Here is a 17,121-nt window from a genome sequence, read left to right as displayed (position 1 = left end):
TGCCTCATTATATGTATTAAAACGTTCAGCTTTCCAACAATTAAGTAAATGGTTTTCAAAATGCATACTGCCTCCAGCTCATGGCAAAGTGGTGTGTGACTCGCTGATGCAGCCTGCGTTCCAGTTGCCGTTTGATGCCACATTCAAAACAACTAGGAACTGGGGGAAAACAATCTCCAACTCGGAATTCCAACTCGGGAACTGGGGGCTCTTTCTAGATTTCTGACCTGAAGATCGCTATGAAGGAAAAAGTAAACCGCACACTGCTCTCGATAGTATCACTGATCTTTAATAAGCTTTACGTATCGGCCTCACGGCCTTCGTCAGAGCTTTTGTGACATGAAGATCACTGACATCATAATTTAACTTCCTCCTATTTTTTCCCCAGAGTTCCCAGTTGTCTTGAAAGCACCACAAGATTTTGCAGCAGCAGCTCTTGTGCTGTCTGTCATATTTTCCGACTCAAAGGTTCTGTATCTGTATGCTGTACATGTGTGATAAGATACATAAACCAATATACTGTACACAAGTGGCAATTTAATTTCACAAAATTATACAAATGAACCTATAGACCGATAAGCATGACCAGTCAAATGTATTTACAATCGACTGTTATTTACATCAACGGAGAGGCTAAAAAGCATTATTTCACAATGGGATTTTTTTCTTCCTTCCGGAATTAATCCACAAATGAATAAATAACATACAAAATGTAACATATCATACTAATTGCTGTGTCTCGGATTTACATTTAATATGTCGAGTCTATTTTCAAACGTCAACATGGACAACTTTAGCATTTTAGCTAATTAGCAACTACTTAGCATGCTAGCTAACCCTTCCCCTACCTCTAGCCGTTTAACCTTACTCCTAAACCTAACCCCTAGCACCTAGCTGACGTTAGCCACCTAGCTAACGTTAGCCACAATAAATTGGACTTCGTAACATAGACAAAATTAATGATGGACATCCACAAATGAATACATACCATATGAAACGTAACATATCATACTATACTGAATAAAAATGTCAACGCAACATGCAACAATTTCAAAGATTTTACTGATCATTTAAATGAATGAATTAGGCCCTATTCTATGACTTTCACATGACTGGACAGGGGTGCAGCCATTCGGTGGGCCCTCAGACGATCCCGCAGGTGAAGAAGCAGGATGTGGAGATCCTGGGTTGCACATGGTCTGCGGTTGTGAGGCCGGTTGGACGTACTGCCAAATTCTCTAAAACAACGTTGGAGGCAGCTTATGGTAGAGAAATGAACATTCAATTCTCTGGCAACAGCTCTGCTGGACATTCCTGCAGTCAGCATGCCAATATGCACCTCAAAAACTTGAGACATCTGTGGGATTGTGTTGTGTGACAAAACTGCGCATTTTAAAGTGTCCTTTTATTGTCCCCAGCACAAGGTGCACCTGTGTAATGATCGTGCTGTTTAATCAGCTTCTTGATATGCCACATCTGTCAGGTGGATGGATTATCTTGGCAAAGGAGAAATTCTCACTAACAGGGATGTAAATACATTTGTGCAAAACATTTTAGAGAAATATGGAACATATCCGGGATCTTTTATTTCAGCTCATGAAACATGGGACCAACACTTTACATGTTGCGTTTATATTTTGGGGTTTCAGTTGCAGAAGCCAAAATATTAAATCTTCAGTCCCTTTGCACATCTCTGAGAGACTAACATGTCGCATAGCCTAGATCTGTGACGACAAAAAAAATTCTCTGCTATATCACTTTTAATTTCAGTTCGGGTCCATATGACACTTCGTGACATATTCCACATGACTTCCAGAGTGCCGGCTGGCGCAGAATTAAACCAAGACCAGTGCGTCATAGTCTCTCTTTCCCTCTAGCCCCCCGAAAGAGAGGAACAACCGGCTGAGCCTGGGAATATAAAAATCCGTTATCATGGTAAGTCTATATAACATGTTTTGACAAATTACAGCCATTAACAACGGCTCGTCTTTCTTCTAAAAGCGACGGTTTTCAAAATTAATATCCATTTAGTATTATTGTCGATGACGTATGCATTTTTTTTTTTTTGCAAATGGTTATCAAACAGAATATATTCATTGCTTATTAGCCTAATAAAGATGCTGTGATTAAGGAAAGCATGTCACACCGTTAACAAAATAAGTTAATCCGTTCTACAAATCGAAGTAAAATCATGACCTATGTAATGTTGACTAGGGTATTTATCAACAAGCCAATAAAGTCATCTGTAGAACTTGAGTTAGTTGCTGCAGCCTAACTGAATGCATTTGCTGTAAACAACACCTCTTCTCCAAGTGTTTCTTTTGAATTTAAATAGGTGTTATTTTCGGTAGGCCTCGGGCCTAATGTGCGTGCCAATGCAGGGGTACAGTCAGACTGAATACCATTACCCCGGCCTCGTGTTATAAATAGCACAGGCACGCCGTTCCCTGAGATGGCCGTATTAAAGTTTCATGTGCTCACATTGAGCAACTCTGCCTGCCCCTGTAGGCTAGACCCAGGCCCAGTTAACTACATGGGCTACAGGTTAGAAACTGTGTTGTCATTGTAAACAAATGCACCTGTTACAATGAAACCATGCAGGTGTACAAGCTGGGGTTATAGTGTCCTCTCTTAGATGCGTCATAGCCTATAGGTTACTGCAGCAAATTATTAGGTTATCGGCTTTGGAATTCATTTAACAATCCCACCCTTCGCCTCACCAGGTCAATTTTACAGTAGACTAAATCTCACTTCCCCTCTCCAGATACATTTTACAGTAGACCAGATCATTCTCCCCACCTCCCTAGGTGAATTTTACAGTAGACCAGTATCAATCTCCTCACCAGGTGAATTTTACAGTAGATCAGATCTCACCTCCCCAGGTGAATTTTACAGTAAACCAGATAATTCTCCTCACCAGGTGAATTTTACAGTAGACCAGATCAATTTTACAGTAGACTAGATCTCATTTTCCCTCCCCAGGTGAATTTTACAGTAGACTAGATCTCACCACCCCTTTCCAGGTGAATTTTACAGTAGACCAGATCTTACCTCCCCTCTCCAGGTGAATTTTACAGTAGACTAGATCTCACCACCCCTCCCCAGGTGAATTTTACAGTAGACTAGATCTCACCACCCCTTTCCAGGTGAATTTTACAGTAGACCAGATCTTACCTCCCCTCTCCAGGTGAATTTTACAGTAGACTAGATCTCACCTCCCCTTTCCAGGTGAATTTTACAATAGACCAGATCTCACCTCCCCTTCCCAGGTGAATCTTACAGTAGACCAGATCTTACCTCCCCTTTCCAGGTGAATTTTACAATAGACCAGATCTTACCTCCCCTTCCCAGGTGAATTTTACAGTAGACCAGATCTTACCTCCCCTTTCCAGGTTAATTTTACAAAAAGACCAGATCTCACCTTCCCTTTCCAGGTGAATTTTACGGTAGACCAGATCCGTGCGATCATGGACAAGAAGTCCAACATCAGGAACATGTCTGTGATCGCTCATGTGGACCATGGGAAGTCCACTCTCACAGACTCCCTGGTGTGCAAGGCTGGCATCATCGCCGGCGCCCGGGCTGGTGAGACGCGTTTCACAGACACCAGGAAAGACGAGCAGGAGAGATGCATCACCATCAAGTCAACGTATGTGTTCCCTCAAGACAATATACCTCGTCCTCCTCAGAGTGTAATATACAAATGTTTTTCTACAACAATATGTCCCTTTTTCCCTATTATACTTATAAGTAATGTAACCTTGTAAAAGGTAATATTCTCTTTGGGAATCTGAGGTAGACTTACTAAACTAAGTTGTTCAACAATCAACCTGCATTTCAATATTATTGACTATATATCACCAATGACCTAAAATCCTGTTCATTTATGAACCTAAAAGACAAAACTGATTCGAGATCAGCACTCCTACTTTTGAGATGCTTGACCTAGCCCCTAGTATCCTGTACCCTAATATACCATTATGTGAGAGTGATTGAGAGACAGACATTAAAATGTACGATGGTCACGATGGTTACATGTCGTCCCTCCCTCCCTGCAGAGCCATCTCTCTGTACTATGAACTGGCTGAGAATGACTTGGCCTTCATCAAACAGTGCAAGGATGGCTCTGGCTTCCTCATTAACCTCATAGACTCTCCCGGTCACGTGGACTTCTCCTCCGAGGTGACAGCTGCTCTCCGCGTCACTGACGGGGCACTAGTTGTAGTAGACTGCGTCTCAGGTATGACAAGGAAGGGCTGATGGCGCCCTATTCCCTATATAGTGCACTACTTTTGATCAGATCCGAACAACTTGGAAGAACTCACGAGGCTCTGATCAGAAGTAGTGACCTATGATATGTGGACTAGGGTGCTGTTTTGGACACAGTCTTGTGTTTTGTGCAGCAAGTGTAGTGTCCTGGCTGCAATGCATCCAATGCTTGGCTCGCTCACACCCCAATAACAGCCCATGATGCTTAAAGTTCAAGGTTATTGGGCCTTTGTTATACAAACATTAAAAATCTTACTCAGAAGGACTGTAACAGTATACAACTAAAGAACTACAAATAGTGTGCACGTACTGTAACGGGATACAACTAAAGAACTACAAATAGTGTGCACGTACTGTAATGGTATACAACTAAAGAACTACAAATAGTGTGCACGTACTGTGAACTACAAATAGTGTGCACATACTGTAGCAGTATACAACTAAAGAACTACAAATAGTGTGCACGTACTGTAACGGTATACAACTAAAGAACTACAAATAGTGTGCACGTACTGTAACAGGATACAACTAAAGAACTACAAATAGTGTGCTGGAGGACCTCAGATAGGAACACTTCAGGAATTGGAGGTCGCTCCGAACACTAAAATATTTGTAACTTTGAAATGTACTTTTAAAAAAAACGCACATGTATTTTTCTAACTGGATTTATTTTCTAACTATTTAGCCAAATATTGTTTTCAGATGATAAAAACGACATTTACGTTGCTAGTTATTCTGGAGGGTAAGCAAAATGATTAGGCCACATTTTGGCAACAATAATTATTTCACCTTTTATATAGCATGACTTTGCTTATCAATGGTTTATGACATCTTTATTTACTGTGCTTATGAATACTTTACAAATGCTCTATAAAGCCTTTATAACTTGTCGTTTTTTTTTGAGTCGGATCCCGGTTAGTAAACAACAATAGGTAGTACAACAGTCAACCATGATCGCCCTTAGACCTTTATACATCATACTGATCGCCCTTAGACCTTTATACATCATACTGTGTCCAATAACCATGATCGCCCTTAGACCTTTATACATCATACTGATCGCCCTTAGACCTTTATACATCATACTGTGTCCAATAACCATGATCGCCCTTAGGCCTTTATACATCATACTCCAATAACCATGATCGCCCTTAGACCTTTATACATCATACTGTGTCCAATAACCATGATCGCCCTTAGGCCTTTATACATCATACTGTGTCCAATAACCATGATCGCCCTTAGGCCTTTATACATCATACTGTGTCCAATAACCATGATCGCCCTTAGGCCTTTATACATCATACTGTGGGTCCTTGAAAAGCGCTATATTAAATACCATGTATTATTATTTATTATACACGTATCATGACAGATTTGAACACTGACAAACAATACAACAACAAAAAATCTACTCCTTTAACGCTTCTGTCTGCGGCCTTGTTGCAACTTGCAAGCACCTTGATGCTCTAATGCTAGCCCTTCTAAGGTGGTGCTGCACCAACCTCTCCCATCCCTTGCAGGTGTGTGTGTTCAGACTGAGACAGTGCTGCGACAGGCCATCGCAGAACGGATAAAGCCTGTTCTGATGATGAACAAGATGGACCGGGCGTTGCTGGAGCTGCAGCTGAAACCCGACGCACTTTTTGCCACCTTCCAGCGCATCGTGGAGAACGTCAACGTCATCATCGCCACCTACGGAGAGGACGAGAGCGGACCCATGGGCAGCATCATGGTCAGTGTGTAACAGGGTTAAGATGGTACGGTAAAATCACTCCACAGAGGTAAAATGGTACGGTAAAATCACTCCACAGAGTTAAGATGGTACGGTAAGATCACTCCACAGCTCGAATTTGTTTCACTTGGTCCCTGAAATGCAAAATAAATATTCGGTGGAGCGACTGGCTAGTATGTTACATGTATGTTAAAAGTGGGCAGTCGCGTGTGTTTGCAAAGCAGAGAATCACTAGTTCGATCCCCTTAATGCATCTGTTCCGTGTTTCCCTGTGTAGGTGGACCCAATGGTGGGCACAGTGGGTTTCGGCTCGGGCCTCCACGGCTGGGCCTTCACTCTGAAGCAGTTTGCTGAGATGTACGTGGCCAAGTTCACAGCCAAGGGAGACCAAAAGACTGAGATGAACCCACAGGAGCGCTGCAAGAAGGTGGAGGACATGATGAAGAAACTGTGGGGAGAAAAGTGAGTGGAGAGGAGAAAAAAATAGAGGAGAGAGAAGAGAGAAGGAGGAGAGGGAGGAGAGAGAAGGAGGGGAGGGAGGAGAGGAGGGAGGAGAGGGAGGAGAGAGAAGGAGGGGAGGGAGGAGAGGAGGGAGGAGAGGGAGGAGAGAGAAGGAGGGGAGGGAAGGAGGAGAGGAGGAGGAGAGGAGAGAAGGAGGGGAGAGAGGAGCGAGAGGAGAGAAGGAGGGAGAGAGAGGAGGAGAGGAGAGAAGGAGGAGAGAGAGGAGCGAGAGGAGAGAAGGAGGGAGAGAGAGGAGAGAGAGAGAGAGAGGAGGAGAGGAGAGAGAGGGAGAGAAGGAGGAGAGAGAGGGAGAGAAGGAGGAGAGAAGTAGGAGAGAGAGAGAGAGGAAAGAAGGAGAAGAGGAGAGAAGGAGGAGAGAGAGGGAGGAGAGGAGAGAGAGAGGGAGAGAAGAAGGAGAGAAGGAGGAGAGAGAGGGAGGAGAGGAGAGAGAGAGGAGAGAAGGAAGAGAGGAGAGAAGGAGGAAAGGGAGGAGAGGAGAGGAGAGAGAGAGGAGAGAAGGAGGAGAGGAGAGAGAGAGGAGAGCACTGTTTAGTGGATGGTTCTGGGTCAGTTTTCCAGACACAGATTAAGCCTGGTCCTGACTAAAAAGACAACTCAATGGAGAATCTCCTTTGAAAAAGGACCAGGCTTAATCTGTGTCCAGCAATGACTCCAGAGTACAGGTCAGTTGTTGATCATATGTGTTACTCCAGGTTCTTCGACCCTTCATGTGGCAAATTCAGCAAATCAGCCACCAACGCTGCTGGGGAAAAGCTCCCACGCACATTCTGCCAACTCGTCCTGGATCCCATCTTTAAGGTTTGTTTATGCCAAGGATCTAAGATTGATTAATAATCACTGGAGGTTTTTTTCCAGGTAAGAAATATATTAGAGAGGTGTAGCATGCACATCTGAAATAAATAATGTGACATTCACATTCAGCTGGTTTTAACCAAAGGTGTTCGATGCCATCATGAATTTTAACAAAGAGACTGCCGACAAGCTGATTAAGAAACTGGATGTGAAGCTAGACGCTGATGACAAGGAGAAGGAGGGGAAACCACTGCTGAAGGTATGTCACCACTTCAGAAATGTTGTGTGGAGAAATTAGCAATTAAGTCCCAGACTGACCAGGATCGTGTTCAGTGGGAACAAAATAAATAAACAGGAGAAAACTGAGTGAAACGGAGAGATACTAACTACCTAAACTTGTGTAATAAATAGTATATATTTTTTGAAGACGTTTTGTACCAGTATACCCTACTGAACATACCTGGCATACCCGGCATACCCTACTGAACATACCTGGCATACCCTACTGAACATACCTGGCATACCCTACTGAACATACCTGGCACACCCTACTGAACATACCTGGCATACCCTACTGAACATACTGGCCCACCCTACTAGGCATACCCTACTGAACATACCTGGCATACCCTACTGGGCATACCCTACTGAACATACCTGGCATACCCTACTGGGCATACCCTACTGAACATACCTGGCATACCCTACTGAACATACTGACATACCAGGCATACCCTACTGAACATACCTGGCATACCCTACTGAACATACCGGCATACCCTACTGAACATACTGGCATACCCTACTGAACATACTGACACACCCTACTGAACATACCAGCATACCCTACTGAACATACTGGTCCATAGAGATACAGTATAATGTTGTATTTCATTGTCCCCCAGGCGGTGATGCGCCGCTGGCTGCCAGCAGGGGATGCTCTGCTCCAGATGATCACCATCCACCTGCCCTCCCCCGTTACGGCTCAGAGGTACCGCTGTGAGCTGCTCTACGAGGGGCCTGGCGACGACGAGGCCGCTATGGGTGAGTTTGTAGACTGGTGCGCCTGTCCAGCCTGGTGTTAGTAGTAGTAGCAACAGCAGTAGTAGTAGTAGCAGTAGTAGTAGTAGCAGTAGCAGTAGTAGTAGTAGCAGCAGCAGTAGTAGCAGTAGTAACAGTAGTAGTAGTAGTAGCAGCAGCAGTAGTAGCAGTAGTAACAGTAGTAGCAGTAGTAGCAGTAGTAGCAGTAGTAGTAGTAGTAGTAGTAGTAGTAGTAGCAGTAGTAGTAGTAGTAGTAGCAGCAGCAGTAGTAGCAGTAGTAACAGTAGTAACAGTAGTAGTAGTAGTAGTAGCAGTAGCAGTAGTAGCAGCAGCAGTAGTAGCAGTAGTAGTAGTAGTAGCAGTAGTAGTAGTAGCAGTAGTAACAGTAGTAGTAGTAGCAGTAGTAGCAGTAGCAGTAGTAGTAGTAGCAGTAGTAGTAGTAGTAGTAGCAGTAGTAGTAGTAGCAGCAGCAGTAGTAGCAGTAGTAATAGTAGTAGTAGCAGTAGTAGCAGTAGCAGCAGTAGCAGTAGTAGCAGTAGTAACAGTAGTAGCAGTAGCAGTAGTAGCAGTAGTAGCAGTAGTAGTAGCAGCAGCAGTAGTAGCAGTAGCAGTAGTAGTAGTAGCAGCAGCAGTAGTAGCAGTAGTAACAGTAGTAGTAGTAGTAGCAGCAGCAGTAGTAGCAGTAGTAGCAGTAGTAGCAGTAGTAGTAGTAGTAGTAGCAGCAGCAGCAGTAGTAGCAGTAGCAGTAGTAGTAGTAGCAGCAGCAGTAGTAGCAGTAGTAACAGTAGTAGTAGTAGTAGTAGTAGTAGCAGTAGCAGTAGTAGCAGCAGCAGTAGTAGCAGTAGTAACAGTAGTAGTAGCAGTAGCAGTAGTAGCAGTAGTAGTAGTAGTAGTAGCAGTAGTAGCAGTAGCAGTAGTAGCAGTAGTAGCAGTAGTAGTAGCAGTAGTAGCAGTAGCAGTAGTAGCAGTAGTAGCAGTAGTAGCAGTAGCAGTAGTAGTAGTAGCAGTAGTAGCAGTAGTAGTAGCAGTAGCAGTAGCAGTAGCAGTAGCAGTAGTAGTAGTAGCAGTAGTAGCAGTAGTAGTAGTAGTAACAGCAGTAGTAGCAGTAGCAGTAGTAGTAGTAGCAGTAGCAGCAGTAGTAGCAGCAGTAGTAGTAACTGGTGCTCCAGTCTGTTTGTTGTACTGGTGCCTATGAACGACTAGTCTGCAATGGGCGAGTCAGTCCAGCCTGGTAGTAGTAGTACTTTATTAGTATAAAGGGCCCAGGGACGAAGAGTCCACCATGGGTGAGTCAGAGTCTAGCCTGGTGCTTCAGTTCGTTTGTCCTTTAGACAATTCTCTCTCTTTGTTTGTTCTTCATAATGCTAAAAGTCATGCCAACAGCCAAACAATAGAAGAGCTGGCTGTCATCACCAGATTAGGGTGAATCAGGGGAAACGCTTAACTACCCTGAGCCCAAATCAGATTCTCAACCTTCTCCCGAAAATCATACATTCCCTGATCGCCCTCCCTCTTAACCCTCCCAGGCGTTAAGAACTGCGACCCCTAAATCTCTCCCTCTTAACCCTCCCAGGCGTTAAGAACTGCGACCCCTAAAGCTCTCCCTCACAACCCTCCCAGGCGTTAAGAACTGCGACCCCTAAAGCCCTCCCTCTTAACCCTCCCAGGCGTTAAGAACTGCGACCCCTAAAGCCCTCCCTCTTAACCCTCCCAGGTATTAAGAACTGCGACCCCTAAAGCTCTCCCTCTTAACCCTCCCAGGTATTAAGAACTGTGACCCCTAAAGCTCTCCCTCTTAACCCTCCCAGGTATTAAGAACTGCGACCCCTAAATCTCTCCCTCTTAACCCTCCCAGGTATTAAGAACTGTGACCCCTAAAGCTCTCCCTCTTAACCCTCCCAGGTATTAAGAACTGCGACCCCTAAATCTCTCCCTCTTAACCCTCCCAGGTATTAAGAACTGTGACCCCTAAAGCTCTCCCTCTTAACCCTCCCAGATATTAAGAACTGCGACCCCTAAATCTCTCCCTCTTAACCATCCCAGGTATTAAGAACTGCGACCCCTAAAGCTCTCCCTCTTAACCCTCCCAGGTATTAAGAACTGTGACCCCTAAAGCCCTCCCTCTTAACCCTCCCAGGTATTAAGAACTGCGACCCCTAAAGCTCTCCCTCTTAACCCTCCCAGGTATTAAGAACTGTGACCCCTAAAGCCCTCCCTCTTAACCCTCCCAGGTATTAAGAACTGCGACCCCTAAAGCTCTCCCTCTTAACCCTCCCAGGTATTAAGAACTGCGACCCCAAAGCTCCCTTGATGATGTACATTTCCAAGATGGTGCCCACCAGCGACAAGGGTCGCTTTTACGCCTTCGGCCGTGTGTTCTCCGGTATGGTGGCCACGGGGCAGAAGGTTCGCATCATGGGACCCAACTACACTCCTGGGAAGAAAGAGGACCTGTATCTTAAACCCATCCAGAGGTACACGGAGATAGAATACGTACACGTCCTATTTAGCAACTCAAATACAGGAGGGTTGCTCAACCAAATTAGGATCTTTTGTGTCCGATTGATATTTTAAGTAGAAATTGTGCACCAATATTTGAATTTTAAAATCCTGTTTTTTTAAATGTTTTTTTATGAAGTGCCCTTTAATATAGACCAAATGGAAAATTAAATAAATCCTTTTTTTTTTTTTATATGAATAAGCACTTGCTAAAATTCTGCTTTTTTGGCATGTTCCTCTGTGACTTGTAAGAAGATCTTAAACCATTTAAACCCTGCATTTCTCAGAGATTTCACCATCATTGTAAAGCCATACTTATTGTGTTGCTTTGACAGTCCTTTCTGGAGAGTGTTATTCATTTCATGTGATTTTAGTGATGAATCTAATCACATGAAATGTCTGTCTCTCATTTTAAGGTCAACCCTGTTACGTCAAATGAACTCTCATTTTAATATGGTGAAACTATATATATATATATATATATATATATATATATATGTTCTATGACAACTGTTTAGAAAAAAGGTGAGGTCCCCAGACAAATAAAAAATATCACTGCTGGACTTCACTAAACTCCGCTGTGCTCCCTCTTGACTCCCAGGACCATTCTGATGATGGGGCGCTACACAGAGCCCATTGAGGATGTGCCCTGCGGCAACATCGTGGGTCTGGTGGGAGTGGACCAGTTCCTGGTGAAGACCGGGACCATCTCCACCTTCGAGCACGCCCACAACCTGAGAGTGATGAAGTTCAGCGTCAGTCCCGTGGTCAGGGTGGCGGTGGAGTGCAAGAACCCTGCTGACCTGCCCAAGCTGGTGGAGGGACTCAAACGCCTGGCCAAGTCTGACCCCATGGTCCAGGTACAATACTAGACTGACCCCATGGTCCAGGTACAATACTATACTAGACTGACCCCATGGTCCAGGTACAATACTATACTAGACTGACCCCATGGTCCAGGTACAATACTATACTAGACTGACCCCATGGTCCAGGTACAATACTAGACTGACCCCATGGTCCGGGTACAATACTATACTAGACTGACCCCATGGTCCAGGTACAATACTATACTAGACTGACCCCATGGTCCAGGTACAATACTATACTAGACTGACCCCATGGTCCAGGTACAATAATATACTAGACTGACCCCATGGTCCAGGTACAATACTATACTAGACTGACCCCATGGTCAATAGGTAAACGGTGTGGTTCAGAGATGTAGGGAAACAGTGTGGATTGTTAGAGATGTAGGGAAACGGTGGGGTTTAGAGATGTAGGGAAACGGTGGGGTTTAGAGATGTAGGGAAACGGTGGGGTTTAGAGATGTAGGGAAACGGTGGGGTTCAGAGATGTAGGGAAACGGTGGGGTTTAGAGATGTAGGGAAACGGTGGGGTTTAGAGATGTGGGGTTTAGAGATGTAGGGAAACGGTGGGGTTTAGAGATGTAGGGAAACGGTGGGGTTTAGAGATGTAGGGAAACGGTGTGGATTATATTAGAGATGTAGGGAAACGGTGTGGTTTAGAGATGTAGGGAAACGGTGTGGTTTAGAGATGTAGGGAAACGGTGTGGTTCAGAGATGTAAGGAAACGGTGTGGTTCAGAGATGTAGGGAAACGGTGGGGTTTAGAGATGTAGGGAAACGGTGGGGTTTAGAGATGTAGGGAAACGGTGGGGTTTAGAGATGTAGGGAAACGGTGGGGTTCAGAGATGTAGGGAAACGGTGGGGTTTAGAGATGTAGGGAAACGGTGGGGTTTAGAGATGTGGGGTTTAGAGATGTAGGGAAACGGTGGGGTTTAGAGATGTAGGGAAACGGTGGGGTTTAGAGATGTAGGGAAACGGTGTGGATTATATTAGAGATGTAGGGAAACGGTGTGGTTTAGAGATGTAGGGAAACGGTGTGGTTTAGAGATGTAGGGAAACGGTGTGGTTCAGAGATGTAAGGAAACGGTGTGGTTCAGAGATGTAAGGAAACGGTGGGGTTTGGAGATGTAGGGAAACGGTGTGGTTTGGAGATGTAGGGAAACGGTGTGGTTTAGAGATGTAGGGAAACGGTGGGGTTTAGAAATGTAGGGAAACGGTGTGGATCATTAGAGATGTAGGGAAACGGTGTGGTTTAGAGATGTAGGGAAGCAGTGTGGTTCAGAGATGTAGGGAAACGGTGTGGATCGTTAGAGATGTAGGGAAACGGTGTGGTTTAGAGATGTAAATAAACGGTGCTGTTTATGTGTCTTTGTCCTGTCTCTGTGTCTCTGGCAGTGCATCATTGAGGAGTCTGGAGAACACATTGTAGCTGGAGCTGGAGAGCTGCATCTGGAGATCTGCCTAAAGGATCTAGAGGAGGACCATGCTGGTATCCCCTTAAAGGTTCCACCACTTAAAACGTACCGCGTTGTACAGGATAGACATTGTATCTTTTTCAAAAAGGATGAAATATTAGCTTATTTTTTAAATCACATCATAATTGTAACCTTTAAATATTGAGTGAAGATACTAAAAAAGGTGATTCACCTCTTCATGCTTCTCCCAGAAATCTGACCCTGTGGTGTCCTACCGCGAGACCGTAGCCGAGGATTCGGACCAGATCTGCCTGTCCAAGTCCCCTAACAAACACAACCGTCTGTACATGAAGGCCCGGCCCTTCCAGGATGGTCTGGCGGAGGACATTGATAAGGGGGAGGTGAGCTCCAGACAGGAACTGAAGACCAGGGCTCGCTACCTGACTGAGAAGTACGAGTGGGAGGTGACGGAGGCCCGCAAGATCTGGTGTTTCGGCCCCGACGGGACGGGACCCAACATCCTGTCGGACGTCACCAAGGGAGTGCAGTACCTCAACGAGATCAAGGACAGCGTCGTGGCAGGGTTCCAGTGGGCCTCCAAGGAGGTGAGCAGACGCCAGCAGGGCTGAGGGGTGTCAAGTCCCTTTAGCACCAACTTTTAGAACCAGATCCACACCACCACTGACAGGCTCTCAGAACCAGGGAACCCCACCACCACTGTCAGGCTCTCAGAACCAGGGAACCCCACCACCACCACTGAAAAACGTTCTCTTTCTCAGGGTGTCCTGTGTGAGGAGAACATGAGAGGGATTCGTTTCGACGTCCATGATGTGACGTTGCATGCAGATGCCATCCACAGAGGGGGTGGGCAGATCATCCCCACGGCACGCCGAGTCATCTACGCCTCTCAGCTCACAGCTCAGCCACGACTTATGGAGCCAGTCTACCTGGTCGAGATCCAGGTGAGTCATCTACACCTCACAGCTCAGCCATGGATTATGGAGCCAGTCTACCTGGTCGAGATCCAGGTAAGTCCGCGTGGAACTCAGAAGTGAGATTCAAAATCAGAATTCACCTTTATACTCCCAAGTACTTTTACATGTACCAGGAATATGACCCGGTCAGATGGTGCTGACAACCACAACAGAATAGTAAGGGATGTTTAACCTTTCCTGAGTCCTGAGGGGTATCCTATGAATCAAGCTAGATCTAGTCTGGGTTTTCTAAAGCTAGCCTGCTTCAGTTAGCTTCACATTCCAGCTCAAGATTTCATCCGTACTACTACAGTGGATATTGATTGTCTGGCTGCCGCTAACTCCAGAAGTTGTCACGTCCTGACCAGTAAGGGGTTATTTGTTATTGTAGTTTGGTCAGGACGTGGCAGGGGGTGTTTGTTTTATGTGGTTCGGGGTTTGTTGGGCTATGTTCTTGTTAGTTTATTTCTGTGTTAGTTCTAGTCTTTCTATGTCTATGTTAGTTAATGGGGTTGACCTTCAATTGGAAGCAGCTGCTCCTCGTTGCTTCTGATTGAAGGTCTTATTTAATAAGAGGGGTGTTTTTGTAATGGGATTTGTGGGTAGTTGTCTCCTGTTTTGTGTCTGACAGGACTGTTTAGTGTCGTTCGTTGTGTTTTGTTTACGTGATTTGTTTGTTTTTCCTTCTTTTAACCAATTAAAGATGATGAGTATACACGTTCCCGCTGCACCTTGGTCCAATCTTTACGACGCCCGTTACAGCAGCCTTGTAACTGTGCATGTCGCACGCCAAACTCTTCATAGAGATAATGCTGAATCGATTCATGGGGAAATCGGTGACATTTTCGTTTGTGCCGAAATCAAATTCAATAGGCTATGGTGTGAAATAGGCTTTTACAGGTGCATTCTTTAGGACTCCCGAGTGGCAGAGCGATCTAAGGCAGTGCTTGAGCCGTCACATCTGTATTCCCAGTCATGTGAAATCCATAGATTAGAGACAAATGAATTTCATTTATTTCATTATTTTTATTTATTTCAATTGACTGGTTTCCTTATTTGAACTGTAACTCAGTAAAATCTTAGAAATTGTTGTGTTTTATATTTTTGTTCGGTGTATTTCAACTCACCTAAACGTTCTTCCTGCAGTGTCCGGAGCACGTTGTTGGAGGGATCTACGGTGTGCTGAACAGAAAAAGAGGCATGGTATTTGAGGAGTCCCAGGTCGCTGGAACACCCATCTTTATCGTAAAGGCTTTCCTTCCAGTCAATGAATCATTTGGTGAGTTCGTCACGCTTTCCAAACGAAACATTTCAACACTGAATGTAAACAGACCATTTTTAAAAGGATAGTCCAATCAACGAATCATTTGGTGAGTTCATCACATCTTCCAGCAACCCATTTCACCATAAAGCTGAATGGAAAGAAAACATTTAAAAAATAACCCATTCAAACGTAGCTTTTCTAAAACGTTTTCTATTCTATAACTAAAAAGACTAATTTAGTAGGGCCAGGACAATAACACAATACTTGTTAGTAGTGTAACAACCCTGGGTTTATTAGCGTGGATATCGAGTCTGCCGTTCGAACATGCTTTTGCGGCACAGTCGATAGCGCGCCGGACTCCGGGCTAGAAGGTCGAGGGTTCGAGACCTGCTCCCTGCCTGTTTCATTACAGTATCGTGGCAAGGAAACAAAAAAACACAAAGCGGATTAACTTCTTTATGAAAACAGCCCCAACGTTGGAAACAGCCATTACGCTGTCATCCAGTCACATGTATTTATTTTCCAAGCTATCACAAAATATTTTACATACAGCAGAGTTTTCCATGGAAAAAAATATCACTCTACTGGTATCGTCACAGCCTTTTCATAAAGGATTAGCTCTTTAAGAAGTAACGATCACACTTGAATGTAAAACATTGTATTCAGTCAGGATAGGTGCGTAACAGGAAATAGGGAGTCAACCAACTAGTTACAGATAAGCATGACAAAACAACACAGACCTCTGGTTGTTCATGAATATGTTTTTTTATTTCCCGATGTTGTTAGGTTTCACAGCGGACCTGAGGTCCAACACAGGTGGCCAGGCCTTCCCCCAGTGTGTGTTCGACCACTGGCAGATCCTGCCCGGGGACCCCTTCGACGAGACCAGTCGGCCATGGCAAGTAGTGGCAGACACCCGCAAACGCAAAGGCCTCAAAGAAGGCATCCCTGCCCTGGACAACTTCCTGGATAAACTGTGATCAACTGTGATTGGACTGCTGCTTCCTAGTGCAATTTAATGATCATAGCACCCTAATGTGGAAATGTAAAAAAAATTAAATAAAAACATAACCAAACCACAATAACAACAATGCACTGTATTATAACTTAAAAAAGGTATGAGGGGGGAAAGTTGACTAATACAGGTATTAAAAAAGATGCCGCTTTATTGTTTTAAGTCTGAGATTCTGACAGCAAATAAAAAATGAGCACCTTGTTGTTTGTCTGTTTGCATCACGATGGCATAGCGAAATAAGAGCATCCTTTACCCACAGCGAAACAAGAGGAGCATCCTTTACCCATAGAGAAACAAGAGGAGCATCCTTTACCCATAGCGAAACAAGAGGAGCATCCTTTACCCATAGAGAAACAAGAGGAGCATCCTTTACCCATAGAGAAACAAGAGCATCCTTTACCCATAGCGAAACAAGAGGAGCATCCTTTACCCATAGAGAAACAAGAGGGGCATCCTTTACCCATAGCGAAATAAGAGCATCCTTTACCCACAGCGAAACAAGAGGAGCATCCTTTACCCATAGAGAAACAAGAGGAGCATCCTTTACCCATAGAGAAACAAGAGGAGCATCCTTTACCCATAGAGAAACAAGAGGAGCATCCTTTACCCACAGCGAAACAAGAGGAGCATCCTTTACCCATAGAGAAACAAGAGGAGCATCCTTGAACTACAATAAAATATTAAATATCTATTCCCTTAAATTTAAGTTTGGAAAATACTTTGGGTT

The 17,121-nt window shown here is 44.5% G+C and overlaps 1 protein-coding gene across 2 annotated transcripts; it reads left to right on the top strand.

Moving 5' to 3' along the window:
- Nucleotides 1-1,793: 1,793 nt before the first annotated feature.
- On the top strand, nt 1,794-16,595 carry LOC115200658 (elongation factor 2). Of its 2 annotated transcripts, none has more exons than XM_029763865.1 (15): nt 1,794-1,935; nt 3,435-3,649; nt 4,059-4,240; nt 5,793-6,004; nt 6,282-6,466; nt 7,219-7,324; nt 7,464-7,577; nt 8,224-8,362; nt 10,638-10,833; nt 11,460-11,718; nt 13,122-13,229; nt 13,393-13,746; nt 13,921-14,103; nt 15,262-15,394; nt 16,166-16,595. In XM_029763865.1, the coding sequence occupies exons 1-15, from the start codon at nt 1,933-1,935 to the stop codon at nt 16,357-16,359; spliced, it is 2,583 nt and encodes an 860-aa protein (XP_029619725.1). In that variant the 5' UTR covers nt 1,794-1,932; the 3' UTR covers nt 16,360-16,595. The 2 variants fall into 2 exon arrangements, with proteins under 2 accessions (XP_029619725.1, XP_029619724.1); XM_029763864.1 differs by having other exon boundaries at nt 13,921-14,169.
- The last annotated feature ends 526 nt before the right edge of the window (nt 16,596-17,121 follow it).

Source organism: Salmo trutta, chromosome 9, assembly GCF_901001165.1.
Source record: "Salmo trutta chromosome 9, fSalTru1.1, whole genome shotgun sequence".
Taxonomy (NCBI): Eukaryota; Metazoa; Chordata; class Actinopteri; order Salmoniformes; family Salmonidae; genus Salmo; species Salmo trutta.
Note: the sequence above shows the minus strand (reverse complement) of the source record. Positions and strands in the feature narration are given on the sequence as shown.